Genomic DNA, 18,687 nt, shown 5'->3' with positions numbered 1-18,687 from the left:
CTTAGAATGGGCTTGCTTAAAACTAAAATTAGAGAATTCCCAAGGGCAGCCAGTCAGTTGTGAACTATACACAGACCCACCTGTCTGGCATATACACACCTGCTACTAGGCCTGAGCAGCTCCTAAAGCAAAAGAGCAGAGAGGAGGGAATTTACTGTAGGGTTAATTTTAACCTCTCTTCTCCCCGCTGCCCTAGGAGCCATTAGGCAGCTCTAACCTTTCTACCTTTCCTTTAGGTGCTGAGCGATTTATTGAACAGAGGGCCTGGAGGGGAAGCTGTGTCAGGGTGGTAGCTGCTCGTTGCCTCGAGTGCTAATATTGGCATTATACATAAATCCATCGCTGTCTGAGAATACAGCATGGACCTGTCCAAGACCAAGGCGCCCTCTGCACTGAAACCAGCTTGAGTAATAGGGTTCATCGTCATCCCAATACTGCACAGTGTGAGCACAAGCTCAGCTAGTCACATGAAGACATGATGTATTTCTGGTGAGAAACTATATGAAGCACAGCAACTTCTGAGCTCACCCACCTCCTGCATCTTTGCTCTTGGTGAAGCAAGGAAGCCTATGAGCGAGCCAAGCAGTAAAGACATTAGCAAGAAAATGTTCATAGTCCATCATGTTCCTCTGTTGGTCAGTTTCAAACTCCTGGCTGTGGATGATTAATGCTAAATCCCAGGCATAATCACTATCCCTGCCAAGAGAAAACATACTGCCACTTTACACCAGCTGCTGACCACCTCTGCATCAGATTTCTCCATGTGCATGCAACAGTTTAGCAGGGAAATGTAACCCTGAGAATGTAAGACAAGAATGTTTTTCAGTGTTGGCTTGATTATGTAGAGCATTTTTCAGACCAACCTTGTCCCCCCTCTACTTATATCCCTTTTAACCAAGTCAGTCTCTCTTCACAGTACAATCAGTAACTGTATGTAACAGTTAGGAGCCCAAGTAGTCTATTACCTGTTCCCTACACCTGTGTAACTCAACCTTTTCAATCAGATTTTCCTTAAAAAAAAAGTTTTATTCCAAGTTTGAAAGCATTAGGAGTGTATCAGTGTAGATATAAAAGAAAGCTCTCTAGGAAACTGTCCTTAAAGGAGTCAACAATTTTTAACTGTAAGTCTTTTTTCTTTGGAAGTTTAAGAGTAGCAATGTTGTATTACTATCATTTTTTGGCTTTTGATTTACTATATATAGACTTGACAGTAACAGGAAGTTTTGTACTTAAAGACTGAAGCAGTTGAGAGATAGTCCCTTATAAAATTCCTAAAAGGAAGTGAGTTTTTCACAATGATTTGACTTTTTTTTAAATATAATTAGTCATTACTTTGAAACCGATAATTGCTCCTTAGAAAGTTGGAACCTGCCATTTGCTGGTTAAAGATAATGGTTTGGTGGAATATGATACATTAAAAAAACTAATAAAATACAATTGATATGTTGTGCAAATGAATATTTTGTGCAGCCACATGCTATCTTACTAAAATATTAGGCCAAATTCACCACTGGCATAAACAGGTACAGCGCCACTGAAATTGCTAAATGGTGAATTTGGCCTCTTATGGTTTAGTGCAGTGGTTCTCAGCCTATTTACCATTGTGAGCTACATATGCAGCTCTCTGTGTGTTATGTGGGCCACATCCACACAATATAGATACTACCTGTAAGGCCCTGAGGATGTCACATGGACTGCAGCTGTGTGCTGATTGGGCTGCAAGCAGCCCATGGGTTGAAAACCACTGGTTTAGTGGAACTAGACAGGTGAGGGGGAAGGTTTTTCCTCCTAACTGTTGGAGACACAGGTGTAAAAGATCAGGAATTTCTCAAACTAAAAAGAGAGAAAAGGAAATGGTATCTAGGAGGGGAAGTACGTAAGACAGAGCACTTTAACCCCCAAAACCGGGAAGCCAAGTGACAGACCACAGGCTGCAGCTCTATCCAGAGAGGAGGAAGTGGAACAAACACTCATTGTAGCTATTGTTAACAGGATTATAGCATCAAAATATAAGTAAAGATAGAAAAAGTTGCTGCTCGACAATATGATGGAAGAAGATGTTTAAAATGGAATTTGCAAAACTAAACAACAATTCATCAGTACTGTATTGGGTCAATGAAAATACTGAGATGAAATTAGTCTTAGCACTGAACCATCTCACATTATGCTGGCTGTCAGTCACTGGTCTCATAACAAATAGCAAACATCTTCAGCAAATGAGCTGATCTACCTAGGTCTGGATAATAGTATTTTCACAGTCTCTTCATCCAGGTATAGAATTGTTCAATTTCTTCTCATTCACCTGTTTGCGTGAGCACTAAACAAACCCTAAGCAAGGCTCTTCCCTGCAGTCTACTGATCAGTTTATGCAATGTTAGCAAGAGACCTGGGCATTCTTGTTCTGTGGCTCATTTCTCACTCTGCTTCATACTTTTAAAGGGATGGGATTTAATTAAAATGAACAGACCAAACACCCCAACCAGCCAACAGGGAAACAGGCTGAAAGCCAGGCTGGGTAAGTGCACTAAGATGACTATTGTTATTTTAAATAAAAGGAACTTTAAAATTGAGGTTTTAATACAAGTTAAATAATTAAAATACAGTATAAAATGTCAGTGCTCTGTGTCTTATAAAACTTATTTAGAAATTCAATATTCTTTACAACTTAATACATTGATAACTGGTTCTACATGTCTGATCTGTGTTTAATATCAATAGATTGTACTCTGAATAAAATACTGTAATGTTCTGAAGGTGCTACGCTCGGTACAAAAGTATTTTTACAGTAACTTAATAGCTTCATCTAAAAAACAGATTAGCTGCATCTAGAATTCATGGGGAGTTGCCGTCTCTCAAGAGGAACTGCTCGATGAACTGCCGAGCCTTCCTCTTCTCGGTTACATCAGGCGTAGGATGGTGGGGAGGAGGTCGCAGCAACAAGCCACCAAATATACTAGCTGCATGAAAGACACAATACAAGCCAGTCAATAGCCAGATGTCAATGATAATTCCTCCCAAAAGAAAACTGGGGAGCACTTGGATTCCAATTGGGGATGGGTGGGAGGAGGAGGAGGAGCGGGTAATGCAAAGTTGGCCATCACAATTTTTCCTTTTTTCAACAGCACTTTCTAATGTTCTTCATGCCAATAGAGGGTGTTTTTTGGTGTGACAATGCCTTATTTACTGCTTTTCTGGCCGAAGTCTGATTCCTGCCAGGTTACATACCAGGCACCAGAAATAGCAGACAGCAAAGGCCCACTAATGCAGTCATTTCAGAGAAACACATGGCTTGTTATATGAACTACTACAAGTCCCCACCGAGCAGACTGGTCACTTTGTTCACCTTACCGAGAATATTCACATCCAAGTGGTTTTTCCCTGAATTTTTCAGTAGTTCCCGTAAAAACGCCATCAGATAGTTAAACACATTTTTATGGCAGAGGGGCAGCATGGAGACAACCTGGAAAGAAAGTAAGAACTTTACTGTGAAAAACCACCAAGAGAATGGTTAGAAGCTCAAAGCATCAATACAATTACATAAGCCTTAATGATACATAATAAAAACCAGGAGCCCCAGTGCTAGGTACCTTCTAGAGCCATGAGACTATAAGCTCGTTGGGGTTTGAGCCCGTTATCTGCATGGCACAGAACACTCAAACTCCGTGTTCATTTAAGGCATTATGTTAACCCTCTGCATCAGTGCCTGCATTACCTGATTGCTCAATGTGTAATTGTTGGCACAATGTAAGCAGTTGTTGTAAAGGCTGTAGCAGATAACAGGCTCTGGCAGGCTTTCCAGGAACAGCAGCAGGGCCTCAGCTACTGAATGGTTGCTGCCGACTGACCCGATGGTGGTTAAAGAAAAGGTAGTGAAGTGATCTGGTTTGTTAGCATCTCTGCTGAACCTTTAATCATTGGTGAGGTCTCACCACAACTCCCAAACGTGTTCATAGCTGGTAGATAGAGCCCTGCGCAGATACAAAAATGTGTATCCGATCCGATCCGCGGATATCTGTGGATATCCACGGATTTGCAGGGCTCTACTTACTGTGGCTGGGCTCAGGCTCCAAAGCACCCCCCAGCCAGAGCCTGGTCGGGGAGAGCCACATGGGCTGCTGGGGGGAGCCTGCGTGAAGTCACGGACCCTCCACCTGCCCTGGATGGAAGGCCTGGGAGTCAGGGACACAGGCCGTGGGCTGCTCAGGCCCCTGCCCAGGGCAGGGGGAGGGACCCAGGCTCCCCACAGCTGCCAGCGCGGCTCTCCGGCTCTGGCCGGGGGGGCGGCTCAGAGCCACAGCCCAACCATGGTAAGAGCCAGGTGAGCAGCTGTGGCAGCCACGGCAGACCCTCCACCTGTCTTGGGCGGGGAACCCGAGCAGCCCCCGGCCTGTGTTCTTGACCCCCCGGTCTCCTTCCCAAGGCAGGTGGAGGGTCTGCGCTGCTGTTCCTCACAGCTGCCTGCCCGGCTCTTAGTGTCAGAGCCCTGTGCGGATACAAAATTTGTATCTGCATCCATGCTATCATCTGCAAAAATGGTCCATGGCTATAAAGCGGATACCCATGGATTTTCAGAGCTCTACTGGTAGAGTTTGTACTATCCTGAGTGATTCCACATAGCAAACAAATGACAGGTATAAATGGTCCCAGTACCAGTCACTATTCTATTCTACACATGTTCTTACACCACGCTAGTCTCTCTAGGATCTGAACACCTTCCAGAAGTATATTAAGCTACATGACTAACTTCTGTCATGTGTTTGTTCTTTCCTCCTTTCCCCAGGGGAAGACGTGTGCAGTGGAGCGTTTTGGATAATCTATATTTTATATATACACATATTGATATATGTTTACGTTAGAGACGACAAGGTCAAAGAAGCATGTCTTGCACTTTGAGCAAGGTGGGAAGGTTTGGGATGGGCCTTAATTCCTGAAGGAATTCACTGCAGTATTGGGGTGGCCCCAAGTAAGCTTGGTCATCCTGCACTGACCATCGGTCCATTTAGCAAAGACCTGGCAGACACATCGTGACTTGATACAATCAGTGCTAAAGAAACACATCTCAGTTAACAGAGTTCAAGGGACAAGACAATGTAAAGTGGTTCCAAGCACAGGACACACAAATCAGCCTCACTGAACATTAGTTCCAAAGGATACGGAGCGTATCGAGCATTGCCGTATCCAAGCAGTCTCGGATCTGCTCAAATTCAGATCTTAGGCCTGGCTGCTGAAACAGGTCTTCCTGCAACAGAAAAATTGCAGGTGTTAGTCACAGAGTGGGAAATAAACAGAATAATCTGTTACAATGCTATTTACTGTAACTACGTGTGACCCATACTTTACCCAGAGACCCCACAATAGGTGTACAAGGTGCCACAAAAGTCTCTCCAGACTGGTACATATCAGTAGGCACCACATTGTCAACTGTTCTAGCCCAGGTTACTGTATTGCAGTACGAAACAAAGGAAAGGAAAACAGCTGCTGACATACATTACTTGGATCTTTACACAAAGCCAGTCTCCTTCACGCTCAGTGCATTCAAGGGGCTCGTGCCTCTTGTCACACGAGTCTCCTTTATATCTCCTTATACTTGCGAGAAGGGACTCTTCCCACTTCTGGCTAATGTCCACGCTGCTAGCATCAACAAAAGCTGTTAATTTCCATGATGTTCTTCAAAACTCAGCTAAGTGTCTGGCAGAACAGAGGGTGGTTTCTCAAATGCAGACATTGCCTACCTGCTGGGAAGCATTGCGGTACAGATGATCCACCATCATCCACAGCTCTTTGGGGATGTCCAGGGGCTTCTCATCCCGAAAAATGTCATCACTCATCTGTAGCGGCAGCAGGGTCTGCAAAGGACCAAGCCAGACTCTTATTTAACTCTGCAAAGCACTGAGAGTGAGAGACAGGGGTGTCAGAGTTAAGGAACATTACAGAGTAGGGCAGCCTCACCCACTGGTCTGAGTATAGACTAATACAGCACACACACAGTACCCCCACCTGTACGGATGGCAAACTGCTTCACATACATACACATGCACACACAAAACACACACATTTCCAATATGGCACCACCTAAATGAAATAACGAATGGGCACCAAATGCACATCAGTCAGGAGAAGCCCACGGACACTGAGGTAGATCTCTACTCATAGGAAAAGTGCCATGGGATATTTAACACCAGGCAGAGCAGATAGAAACTCATTTTTTAACATTCTGCATGGAACTCAGTTAGTTCAAAGAGCCCAGGTGCACTGCATCAGAGAACAGAAGTTGCATCAACCAAGCCAACCCCTTCTGGGATTAAGGGAACAGGTGGTGTCAACGTGATTATTGGAGATAAACCCCATAATAGTAATAAAAGGAAATTGGGAGAATGCCTATTAACACTATGAGACAAGGGAGTAGCTTGAGGTTTAATAGCCTGGCACTGAGTGAGGGTTCTACTGGGATTGGAAAGGCAAGCTTCCCAAAGATCTTCTGCTCCCTCATTAACCTACCAGTTCTCGAATGGACTCTGCTGACATGTCCCGGATAGGTTCTCTCATGTAACACAGTGTCTGGATTGGAGACCCAAAGCAGCTGGGCAGGTAATTTCCCATCACAGACAGGAAATAATCCTTCCCCCTGTCAAGGTGCAAAATCAGAATGTCTTCGAGTTTCTCTTCCCCAGAGTTCAAACGTGTAGCTGTTGATTTATTAACAAACAGTTCCAATTCGATAGTCATTTCAGAATCTGCAGGAAGAAAATAAACATATGCTCAGTAAATACCGTCATGAAACAAAGGAGTCCTATCAAATGGCAGATTAATACAGGGGCCATGAAAGACTCCAAACAGAAACAAGCCAGATACTGGTTTATGAATATGGGATGAATAGTTAGAAGCAGAATCTTCTGGAAGAGTCAGTCACCTGGTAACAGGAAGCCCTTACTGGGGTTTGCAATCAGCCACTCTTTGCAGTAGTGGTCTTCATCCAGTTTGTTGATGAATTCAAATTGGCAAGGCACTTGTCCATTACGGATAGTAAAGGTCTCCACCTGCAGCTGCATGTACTTCACATCCTTGAAGAAGAACTAGGAACAAATATTGCCAGTGTCATCTCTTGCTTCTCCATCATCGCCCACTGCCAGCAACTTCCTCAAAGAGAAGGGAAAGGTCTTCCCCTAGAACATCCATGTGCCTCAGCTACTTAATCATTAGTTAATGAGATATCTGCCATGCCTGAACATTAAACACCCAGCTCCTGACATTAACTGTGACCTGCTCAGGCTGTATGTTTCCTAGGAACCCAGGTCATCTGTGCCAATCAGCCTTGTGGGACAAATTCATTGCTGGTGTAACTCCACTGAAGCTAGAGCTACACAGGGGACCCTAAATGCTCCATTTGCATAGATTTTCTGGTATCCAGCACTCCAAGCAGAGACATTCACGCAGTGACCTTCTCCAGAGGTCTCACTAGTTCGGGGTTTATTAGGTTTTATGTTTTTAAGAACAAGTTAAAGTGAGGGATACAGTTATTCCCTCTGTGCCCCAGTTGGATAGTGCAGGGTGGCGGTGACTGTTTGGGTTTTTGAATGGAAAGTACCTGTTCCCAGCAGCTATGGAATATTTGTGCAAGCAGCAGAATTTTATAATTCACTAAACAAAATAGTGAGCATTCTACTTTGCAGTCACTGGTACCAACTGCTTTACATCCTGGATCCCAGAGCCTTTTAGCAGGCCTGAGTCAGGACTCTCATTCATGGAGGGGCAAAGGGAGGCTGAACAGGATAGTGACTTGCTTTGGGCCTCACCATGACTCTGCGGCAAACCCAGGATTAGAACTACGGAACTCCTGATCGCCAGTTCCATGCTTATTCCTCTATTTATTAAACTTCCCAGAAACAGACCCTACAAGTCCTGGCTCGCAGCCCCCGGTGCTAACAATTACACTGGACTACCTCTTGGTTCTAGGATTCATTTCTCCCTGGAGCTGATGGCCCTGGGAGGGGAAGTATGGGAACATGTCCTACCTCCCTCTGGGAAAGGATCACCGACGGGATGCTGGCATTCTCCATTTTATCCAGTGAGCGCACTATTTCCTCAAAGGCTTTTCGGTAGAGCTCCTCATTCACAACCTTCACCTGAAAGGGGGAGACACCTCACCAATGGGCATTTACTGCGTCTCTGCAGGAGAATTGTAACAGTCTGAAACATATGGAGCAACCTGATTTTAAAGAAGGCTGGAATATAGAAGCGCAGATAAAACACATGGAAAATTACTGCAGATTTATTACCAAAAGCAAGTTAAAATGGAACCAGTTTCCAGCCTTTACCAAAGAATGCATACAATACAGGAAAGCGCGCCTTCGTGGTCTAACGTGAACAAAATGGGCCAGTGTCTCTGACCCAACATTTGCCCACTGCTGGGCAGGCTGCTCTATCTAGCAGATAAAATCACCCAGCCTGCACTGGGATCGGCTTGTTAAAGTCTGGTAGCGAATTACACTCCTATCTGCTGATGTAAACGCTGCAAGTTTCCAGGGAAATAGATAAAAAGGAGGAAACAAAGCATAAGGGGATATTCATGAACTACCACCTATTTCTGCTCATGGATGAGCTCACCTGCATCTTGCCAGGAGCAACAGGCTCATAGTCGCACCTATGTTTTACTGAGAACAATGGTCCCATCTCAGGGCATTGTTATCAGGGCCAAGCTACAGGAAGCACAAACACAGAGCAATAGCTTATAAGGGAAGAGAAAGAATCAGTATGGCCGGCGCTGTGACTGCCTTAGGGAGAGGGTTAGCATTGTTACTACTATGAATAATGGTGCACCTACCCCAATGTCAAAAATGGAGCTCACTGGCTTATGGTCACTGGTTTTCAAAGCCATGTGGCTGCGATAGCTCAGCTGAGAAATATTCTTCCCTTTCCAGAGGATCCGATCACACCATGCTGGGGCACGACACTTCTCACTAAAACAGGAAGCCACAATTAAAGCTTTCCCAGAAGACAGGCTAGGGCAGGGGTCCCCAACACAGTGCCCGCAGGCGCCATGGCGCCCACCGGGGCATCTAAGTGCGCCCGCGTACTGGCCAGACAAGCATCCGCTGACATGCCGCCGACAAGCAGCAACGTCAATAGGCGTTGCTGCCGAAATGCTGCCGATTTTTGGGGGCATTTCTGCGGCGACGCCTCTGAATGATGCTGCTTGTCACGGTCCTCTGTGGCTCGTCATCTGGCGTGCCAGACAAAAAAAGTTGGGGACCACTGGTCCAGGGGGAGTAACAATGCAAGGCAGAGCAGAACTTTGCCAGGAACAGGCATCTCTCCACTGGCAGAGATTTAGCTAGTGCTCTACCAGGACCTGCAGCTTGTTTCCAACACAATCTCAGTGCAAAGCTGAAGAGGGTGGGTGTGTCTGTCTATGTATTTCTGTACCATCAGTCACCTTTGTTTTTGCTAAGGGGAGCAAGTTTTTTCCCCCTCGACACTATAAGAGAAGCAGCATTTAGAGACTATCCTGAATTGCTTCAGACTGGAGGGACTTTGGAAAAAGCAAGAAAGCTCCCAGTTTTAAAATTAAGATTTCCTCTTAAAATTTCTCCTTTAACACCGTTGAGCAGAATCAAACATTCTGACTCTTGCAGCCAGAATCTACAATCCAGCCAGAACGGCATGGCACAGAATGGCTGAGCAATACATGAAGAACATATGCATCCAGCAGTCTTTTGGGGGATGCACGTAGGTATCTGCAGTAAGAAAGCACTCTTTGTGACAAGTCAAACCAAGCCAGGCAGGAGTCTACTGGGCATCAGCAAATAAAAGATCTCCAAAAATTCTGTTTGAAAGGAAGAAAGTGATACATTGGAAGAAGCTTCAAAACTAAGGAGATCAAAGTGTTTATTCCTGGTGGCGGTAGGAAAAATCCAGCAAACATCAGAGTCAGAGCAGAGGGGGCAGCACAAGTGTCCACAGACCTAGTGATGGGATTCCCAGTTTTCCAAAATGTGTCCAAGGATTTACCTTGGCATTGGACTCAAAGAAACAGTTACTCTCCTGTACAGTAACTGGTTCTTCAAGATTGTACACGCACATTCCACTTCACGGTGTTCGCATGCCCAGAGCACTCCAGCCAGAGACTTTTGGTCAGCAGTACCCATTGGGATGATGCACATACCTTGCGTATCCTTGAATCTTCAAAAGAATGCATGAAGGGTAGGGTGGGGCGGCCCACCCGTTCCTTTGCACCGGAATCTTGCTGTTATCTGAAGTAGCAGGGATCAAAGGCAGGGTCATGGAATATATATTTGTAGAGCATACCTCGAAAAACCACAGCGACTGTACAGGTAAGTCATTGTTCCTTCTTCACGTGCTTATACCCATGAATATGCCATTTTAGGTAATACCTAAGCAATGCCCCTTTGGCAGTGGAGACTCAGTCAACTGAAACAGCCATAGACTCCCTTTCCAAAGTTTGCATCAGCTCTGGATGCTTTGATGATGGCATAACTGTGAGCAAACGCATGTACAGAGGACCATGCAGCGGCTCTGCAAGCATCCATGATTGGAACCTTTCTCAGGAAGGCCTCTGAGGTAGCCGAAGCCCTGGTAGAATGTGCAGTAATTCTTGCTGGAGATGTCACATTTGCTAAGTCATAACAAGTCCTGATGCATGAGAAGATCTTTGTGCTGAAAGAGCTAGTCCTCACATCTGTTCAGTGTGAGCCACAAAGACTCAGACAGGAGCTACACAGCTTTGTTGTCAATATAAACCGAGAGTGCTCTGCAAATGTCCAATACATGTAACCTCGTCTCCTCCTCATGAGCGGGCAGTTTTAGAAAGAATATCAATAGATTTATTATTTGATTTAAATGAAAATCCGACACCACTTCTAATAGCAATTTCAGATGAGGCCTTCATGAAACTTTATCTTTATAGAAAACCATACATGGAGGTCCATACATCAGAGCCTGCAGCTCCTCTCCTCTCCTAGCAGATGTTATTGAGGCTAAGAAAGCTGTCTTAATTGGCAAAAGAAAGAGAGAGCAAGACGCTATGCTGATAACAGTAAGCTGTGAGGCATGACCGCAAGCTCCAACTGGTAGCTATAGGCAGACAAAAGGAACTGCGAGATGACGGGGAGGCCCCTAATCTTTATACCCTCAGCTGTAAGCACCAATAGTAATGGGTATCGCTGACCAAAAGTCTCCAGCCCAAGTGTGCTGGACACGCATACACCAAAAGTGGAATATAAATCTGTACAAGCATTTGAAAAAAATCAGAAATCCTTTAACTTCCTTAGGTCTGTTAGATCTAAAGGCTCTTGTAGACTTGTTTTTACTGCCTTAAACAATACATACAGGAGCTAAGGGACACGAATGACATGATGGCTGAGGTTGTACACATGGCATACCTAGTGTCCCAGTCATCACAGCCAGTGTCATATTTGTAGGTTGGCTGGAAGGTAATCTTTCCCTCTGTAAAGCCATCAAAGGCAGCCTTCGCGTCCATCTGCTTCTTCAACTAGTAGGGGAAATAAGCCAAATAGATGAAAACTTACATTGTTTAAACAAGTCCTTCTGGAGTCCCGAGTGGGGAAAAGGGCACCATATTCTGGGAAAGTGATAAACGTGTGTGCATGTATGTGCACAGATACACACGTCCCCCATCTGCGCAAAACACGATCTAACATTTGTGCTGCCATTTCCAAAGGAAATCTCCATAGACACAGGAATGGAAATGACAGATTTTTCTAATGTTAGAACTTTTGAAGTGTGATAATAGTATTTTATGCAGAGTCCTACATTTCCTGGCCAGGAGGGACTATTACGACCATCTAGTTTGACCTCCTGCGTAACACAGGCCAGAGAGAATTTTCACCCACGGATTCCTGTATCAAGCCCACTGTGAAAATGCATATACACACACAAACATCTTGTTGATTCAGGTCTCGTAGGCCTCACAGTAGTACTAGGAGATTAGCATTTCACTACTTATATTTTTTCTAGGTGGGAGACGGAACCCAGGTATTCATGGGCACAGTCACACCTACGCCCACCCTTCCTAGGAGGAGGAGCTGGGCACCCACATTAACCTTCATGAGAACCACACTGGACAAGCAAATCAAGGGAAGTGTAGTTGATTAGTTGCGTAGCTTTCACACTCCTCTAGGCAATTCTACCTAACTCTCTGAGCAGCCCTTATATCCAATACCTCAGAGGGCTGACTTCCTCCTGCCAGGTTGTGGTGCCCTGCCCCACAACCAGCTATTAAGGAGGTGGATGGATTGTGACCTGGTGTACGAAGTGCTTGCTGAGGCCAACTGAGCCACGGGAGGGACCGCTGCTCCTGGCTCAAACTCTTATGTTCAGGGACAGCAGCCATTTCAGATCATTCCCTGGACATCAAACAAACCAACCCAAAAGCAGCTTCTAATGCATGTTGATGATGCGAACCCCAAAAGCCAGGGTTAGCTATGCTGTCAGGGCCAGTGTGCAGGTGATTTTCAGAGCAAATGAGAGTTTCCTAAGCCTCCCACTAAAGAGGAGTCATTTTCCTAGGAGCATAGGATGTGGGGCCCACCTCTCCTCTGGGAAGACACGTCTGTACCTGGTCATATTGATAAAGATCCTGAAACGCCTCCTTTTCAATGTGCATCTTCACCTTTTCCAACCCCAGTGGCTCTATCCTGTAGTTGAGGTCCCCGAGCCACAGGATGACACTGTAAGGACAGCACACAAGGGTGAAATCCCTGTTTGACAGAATCAGCTACTGTAGTCTCTACAAGCAGCCAGAAGGGCTTCTCTGTCTCTCACAGGTGTGCCCCGCCTGCCATGCCCCCACGCAGCATCCTGTATCTCATCCCGCTGACAGTGCTCAGAACCAGGCAGCCTCAGCCACATGTGAAGGGGAAGCCTGATGAAACCACACCTTCCTGAGCAAGGGAGGGTTGAGCAAGCCACAGACTGCTGCCCCAGGCACCTCTGCAGAAATTCAACTGCACCATATCATTAGTATGTGCAGCAATACATCAATGGCACAGAGCTCTCTGCACTGAGATGTTTAGGAACCAGTTAATCCCAAGCACAGTTCTGTAGCATCTCCAGGCTAGCAGGGCTACCTTCGCGTCTAGCTCTGTCTGCAGACTGCAGGCATGCTTAATTACTAACACTGCCATGATACAAGCACATAAAGGAAACTGAGCTCCTGAAGAAAACATGCCTCCGTATTACTGGGCAATTTGGCAAGGCACAGTGCACAGTAAATTAATGTGTCTGGAGCTTCCAAGAGCCAATCCGGCCCGTTAGCTTCATCCTCACTCCCTGGAATGGGGCATTTCATCAGGGACAAGCTTCCCAGGGTTCACTAGCATAAAGGAAAGAAGTCGGGGGCTAGGTCTGCCAAGGCACTATAGCAGGGACACAGCAACTGTACCTGCAGGCTTCCTGCCCAGCCAGTCCCACCACCCAACTCCCACCTTCCGGCTCCTGTTGAGCCAGGAGGCCGAGAAATCGGAATTTTAATCCCCTTTAACCTTCCAATGCAATTTAGTTGATCTGTATTTAGAAAAGAGGCACGTGTGCATTTGATACTGTGAAGGACTGGGAGCCAGGTGGCCCAAATACTATTCCCAGCTCTTCCACTGACTCATTGCGTGACCTTGAACAAGTCACTGTTGTCCTGTGCCTCAGTTTCTCCCATTCGTAAAACGAGGGTAATGATTCCGACCTACCCTCATAAAGTGCTATGACATCTATGGAGGGAAAGCCCTACATGAATGCTAATTATTTATTGCAAGACAGACAATGCACTAGGCAAGATATTTAGTTAAAACTTTTGGGATCGATCTAAAGGAGACAGCAGCAGACAATAGCAGTCCTTAGTACTTTGATAGTACTTTTAATCTTCCAACACGCTATAAAAAAATAAGCCTCACAGCCCCCTGGGGAGGGAAGTATGTGTTCGCTCCACTTTACAAATGGGGAAAGCGAGACAGTGACAGGGAGCCGTTTTCAAAGCTAGGACTAGAACTGACAAGTTCCTGGCTCCGTGGCCTGTGCTCAGACACCTCTCAAGCTCCTGCCAGGAAATTGCTTACACAGAAAAGTGTAGCCAGCCACCCTGACACAGCCCATCACTTGTCCCATCAAAGCCAGAGGCCAAGCAGTGAACTGTAGTGATCCGATGGATGTAGACCTTGGAAACATACTCATGTTTGCTTATAGTAAGGGGTGGCAAGTTTGGATCTGACTGGCAGAACTGCATCCGAGAGCAGATGTCTTTGAAGTCCTGGTTCCTCCGCTCGTACTCCTCTGTATGAGCTGCGAGGTGAGAGTTCACAATGCACACGCTGGTGTTGTGGAACTTGAACCGTATAGCAACTCCACCTTTGTTACCCTAGTAGGCAGGAAGAGAGACTGGTTGTGAGTTTTCCTGGGACCGTAGGTGAACTAATGTCCACTACTGTTACCCCAGTTTAGACAAGTCAAAAGATTTTGGCACAGTCAGTCTGGCTCCCGGGGAAAGAGAAAGGTTCAAAATCCTAAGCAGAATATACACAAACCTGAGAGAGTGAGCCAGCCCATGCCCTTCCATCACCGTGGGAGGGACAGCAAGTATTAGCATAGTACATCATGCAAACAGCAGCAACGCAGAGCAGGAGGGGGCACGGAATTCGATTTGCAATTCAGAACACGGCTCATATGACAACAGATTATACCATTAAGAGTAAGCTGGTTGACTGCTTTGGCAAGTAATTAAAACTGTCAAGTAAACTGGTTCTTTCAACACAAACCATAAAGAATATTTTGTAAGATGACAAGGCAGCTTTGGGCCATGCTCAGAACTGCCATCACCATGCAGCATCTGGGGGATTACTGGAAGGTAGGTTCCAAAGGCAAAGAAGTGGTCCACATTATCTTCAAAAAGCTCATGAAATCTACCCGAGGAGAACTGAACTCTGTTCTTCTGAGCAGATGCATACAACCCAGCCTGGTTTCCATGCCGATGTCAAACTCTCTTGAGAGTCAGCCCAGCACTACATGCAATCAGGCAGGTACCAAAGGCGAGATTCTGCGTCACTCCTGCATGCCCTGGGAGCACCCTGTGTCTCCCTGAGAGACAGATGCATCCGGGCCTCCTTTAGCTGCAGGAACAGTCATGGTGACTCAGGGCTAGGGGAACAGGCTACTCAGGGCCCTCCCAAAGACAACCTCCCACCACCTGCCCATGCACGCACTGTATTCCTACCATTATCCCCATGATTCCAGTTCCCACTGTCTCGGCTTCCACCTCGGAGATGTTCAGAGCATGGTCTGCCTTCACGTATAACAGCAGCATCATCCCAACAAGTCGTACAAGCTTCACCTGAAAGAGAAAGCCAAAGGCATTGCGATAGCCAGGACTGTTTCTCAGGGGAAAACCTTACCCCACCCTGTTGTGAACTCAAAGTATAAACAACCAAAAATATTAATGCTCCAACACTGTTCTTCCAGGGAGCCACGCACCTGACACATGGCACACACAGAGGTGCTCCAGCAACACAACACAGGACAGGAGTAACTGGCCCTGCTCAGGGCAAGCGGCTCAATACCCCAATCACTGCTTGGGGGAGAGGCAGCCCCGAGAAGGTACATGCCTGGATCGGAGGTGAGAAGAAAAAGCCAAAGCAAGGATTTTAAGGCTGAGGTACCAAACCTCAAACAAAATTAAAGCAATAGTCCTACTACAGCACAATTCACTGCTTGGTGCGGCTGCTGAGCAGAGGTCGGCAAGTGCCAAGATACTTTGTATCCGTTCATCTCAGCAGACCAGGGAGCTCAACTTGCCTGGTTGCTCCATTATGCCCCTCTCTAACTCACAGCGTGAGGCACAAATGTCCTTAGCTCTCACTACTAATGCTTATGGGAATGTTCTCAGGAGGGTGAGGCCATGTCTGGGAGCCTTGCATACAAGTGCTATATACCATCCACGCTGAGCATTGCTGGCCTGGCAAAAACCTACAGGAGACAGACACACTGGAAACAAACCAGGGGAAAGCACACACGAGAAGATGCCTGACTGGAAACCGGTTTAAGTTTCAAAACTAACTTCACCCCCAAGCCACATGTACCTTTGCATATTTGGCGCCTGGGTGAAGACTATCAGTTACAGCTTTGAACCATTCTTCCTCCTTCGGTGTGTCATTGAAAAAGAAGGCTTCTTTACTCAGATCGAGCTCCTGGAAGCTGTATCAGAGGGAGGAACACATGGATGCACTCACTTCACTTGCTTTTACTCTCCCAGCCTTTTCTGCCAGGGAAGAGATAATTTATACCTTGTGCACTAAATGGGATTTTGGAACTGGAATTCTAATCCAGATATGTTGATTTTAGCAGTGCATTAAGTGCAAAAGTAAATTACCATTAGTATTAAAGTGACTTAGCCGCAGTGTGGCATAAAAGCAACTGAAATACACTATGCCGCCAGGGAGAACAAACACTTCTGGAATAAGAGCCACTCTAGATAATGCAAACGGCTTCGCTTTTAAACCCTTGTTTGCAAAGCTTTGGCTGGATAGCTACACAGACATATTCATCAGCAAGCTACCCAGAGATGTTTCTGGAAGGGGGCTAGCAGGAAAGAAATACGCACCCAACACAGTAAACATCCGGAGGCTCAACATCATGGCTCAGCCAAGGCAGGAGGCTCTCTTTGGGTGACTGGCCATTCACATTGTATGTTCCAATAAAAAACCTGCAAAGAGACTTAGGTTCAACAAAATCCTAGAGCTGCAATCCAAGCCTGTGATAGCAATTTTCCTGCAGCATTTTATAGTGCGTATTTACTTTACAAAAGAACTACAAGCAGGGTTGTGTAGGAATAGTTTGGGACAATTTTCTCACTTGTTCTTTTATTCAGGAAGGGCTTGTTTAAAAAGATTTGAACCAAAATAAAGTTTTCAATACTAAACGTCATCTTTCATACAAACGGTCTCCCCAAAATCAGAAACCATTACAGAGATAAATAATGAACAGAAGCCAGGGAGAGACAAGAGTCCGAGGCAAAGGGACATGCAGCATGTTCAGGTGAGTTCTGAAAAGAGACAAAGAATGAATAAGATGTACAAAAAAGGCTGTTTGCTTAAGCAGGGGCTGTTCATGTGACAGCATGCTCCTCTGCAACTGTGTAAATGGAGGAGAGATGCAGAAAGACTGTTCCAGATGGCAGGGGCTAAAGTCTATTTTCCCCCAAAATTTCCCATTGCTGTGGATTTCAGGTGAAATTACAAATGTATGAGATTTACTTATTTTGCAATTATGCCTAAAATTGTACTCCCAGGGACAGTTGTTACCTGAAATTCTGGAGATAGGTATAGGAATCCTCTTTCAGTACCAGTTGAGATTTAACTATAGTATCTCTTAGCCCAAACTTCTGCTCTGATAAGATACAAGCCTTGTCTGAAACCATCCCAGTAGAGGATCGCACCAGTTCACTGGTTACATCCATGTTGGATTTACTCTGTCTGAAAGCAGAAACAGAAAGCAAAACAAGATATTTATAGAGTGAGTGAGTGAGTGAGTGTGAGTGAGTGTGAGTGTGTGTGTCAGAGAGCAAGCTCATCAAAACACAATTTAGATTTGAAAAAACAATCCCCCCTCCCTCCACCCAGCCCTCCCCACCTTAACAAGAGAATGGAAAGCTGTACATCCCGTCAAGGCCAGTCCCTGCCCAGGACTCTCCCTGTGTGGGGCTGGGGAAGGGGGGAGTTTATTTAGTACTGTGTGGTTTTCATAGTATGTATTTAATAATGTTTTAGTGGATGGGTTGTTATATTTTTGTTATAAAGCAGCAATCTGGGGGGGTCAGAGAAGTGGGAATGCCCTATAGACTAAAATTACTATTATTCCCTATTAAAAAAACAAGATGGGTGAGGTCATACATTTTATTGAACCAACCTCTATTACCTCATCCCCCTTGTGTAGGGTTGCCAACTTTCTAATCCCACAAAACTGAACACCCTAGCCCCGCCCCTTCCCCGTGACCATGCCCCTGCCCCTCCCCTTCCCTGAGGCCCCGCCCCTGCCCCGCCCCTTCCTCGAGGCCACGCCCCCTGCCCTGCACCCTGGAAACGGGCAGCAGGTCCGGCTCTAGGCAGAGGCACAGCAGGCAGCTCTGCGTGCTGCTCTTTCCCGCAGGCACGACCCCCACAGCTCCCATTGGCCGCGGTTCCTGGCCAATTGGAGTGCGTAGGTGGTGTTCGGGGTGGGGCAGCGCACAGAGTCCCATGCCCCACCTAGGAATCGGACCTGCTGGCTGCTTCCGGGGCACAGTGTGGTGCCAGCCAGGACAGGTAGGGACTAGCCTACCTTAGCTCCACAGCACTGCCGACCATACTTTTAACGGCCCGGTCGGCAGTGCTGACTGGAGCCACCAGTGTCCCTTTTCAACCAGGTGTTCCGATCGAAAACCAGACACCTGGCTACCCTACCCTGGTCTCTCTAATATCTGGGATGACACAGCTACAACAACACTGCGTACTATTCGATCTCTTGCTTTGCAAATACAGGCTGGCCAACAGGTGGCACTGGTGTGTATCACATGGCCGCCTTTATCCACAATAGTTTCTTAGCTCAGCCACATGAAAACCAGGAAGTTAAGGCAGAAAGTTTTACTATGTCTTCCTCCTCCATGGACACATGAATTATCAGCAATTTGCACCG

At 46.1% G+C, this 18,687-nt stretch overlaps 1 protein-coding gene across 6 annotated transcripts in view; it reads right to left on the bottom strand.

The window, feature by feature from the left end:
- Positions 1-2,555: 2,555 nt before the first annotated feature.
- Positions 2,556-18,687, bottom strand: part of INPP5B (inositol polyphosphate-5-phosphatase B) — a 40,371-nt gene continuing 24,239 nt past the window's right edge. For all 6 annotated transcript variants that reach the window (XM_034753932.1, XM_034753931.1, XM_034753933.1 and 3 more), the window contains 16 exons: positions 17,319-17,489; positions 16,619-16,720; positions 16,098-16,212; positions 15,236-15,352; positions 14,196-14,383; positions 12,596-12,707; positions 11,400-11,509; positions 8,822-8,957; positions 8,013-8,123; positions 6,911-7,073; positions 6,499-6,734; positions 5,733-5,846; positions 5,155-5,239; positions 3,713-3,840; positions 3,349-3,460; positions 2,556-2,957 (listed from right to left, as the gene is read on the bottom strand). In XM_034753932.1, coding sequence (XP_034609823.1) covers positions 2,833-2,957; positions 3,349-3,460; positions 3,713-3,840; positions 5,155-5,239; positions 5,733-5,846; positions 6,499-6,734; positions 6,911-7,073; positions 8,013-8,123; positions 8,822-8,957; positions 11,400-11,509; positions 12,596-12,707; positions 14,196-14,383; positions 15,236-15,352; positions 16,098-16,212; positions 16,619-16,720; positions 17,319-17,489 — 2,125 coding nt within the window. In that variant the 3' untranslated portion in view covers positions 2,556-2,832. The remainder of the gene's footprint in view (positions 2,958-3,348; positions 3,461-3,712; positions 3,841-5,154; positions 5,240-5,732; positions 5,847-6,498; positions 6,735-6,910; positions 7,074-8,012; positions 8,124-8,821; positions 8,958-11,399; positions 11,510-12,595; positions 12,708-14,195; positions 14,384-15,235; positions 15,353-16,097; positions 16,213-16,618; positions 16,721-17,318; positions 17,490-18,687) is intronic.

This window comes from Trachemys scripta, chromosome 20 (genome assembly GCF_013100865.1).
Source record: "Trachemys scripta elegans isolate TJP31775 chromosome 20, CAS_Tse_1.0, whole genome shotgun sequence".
Classification (NCBI taxonomy): domain Eukaryota; kingdom Metazoa; phylum Chordata; order Testudines; family Emydidae; genus Trachemys; species Trachemys scripta.
Note: the sequence above shows the minus strand (reverse complement) of the source record. Positions and strands in the feature narration are given on the sequence as shown.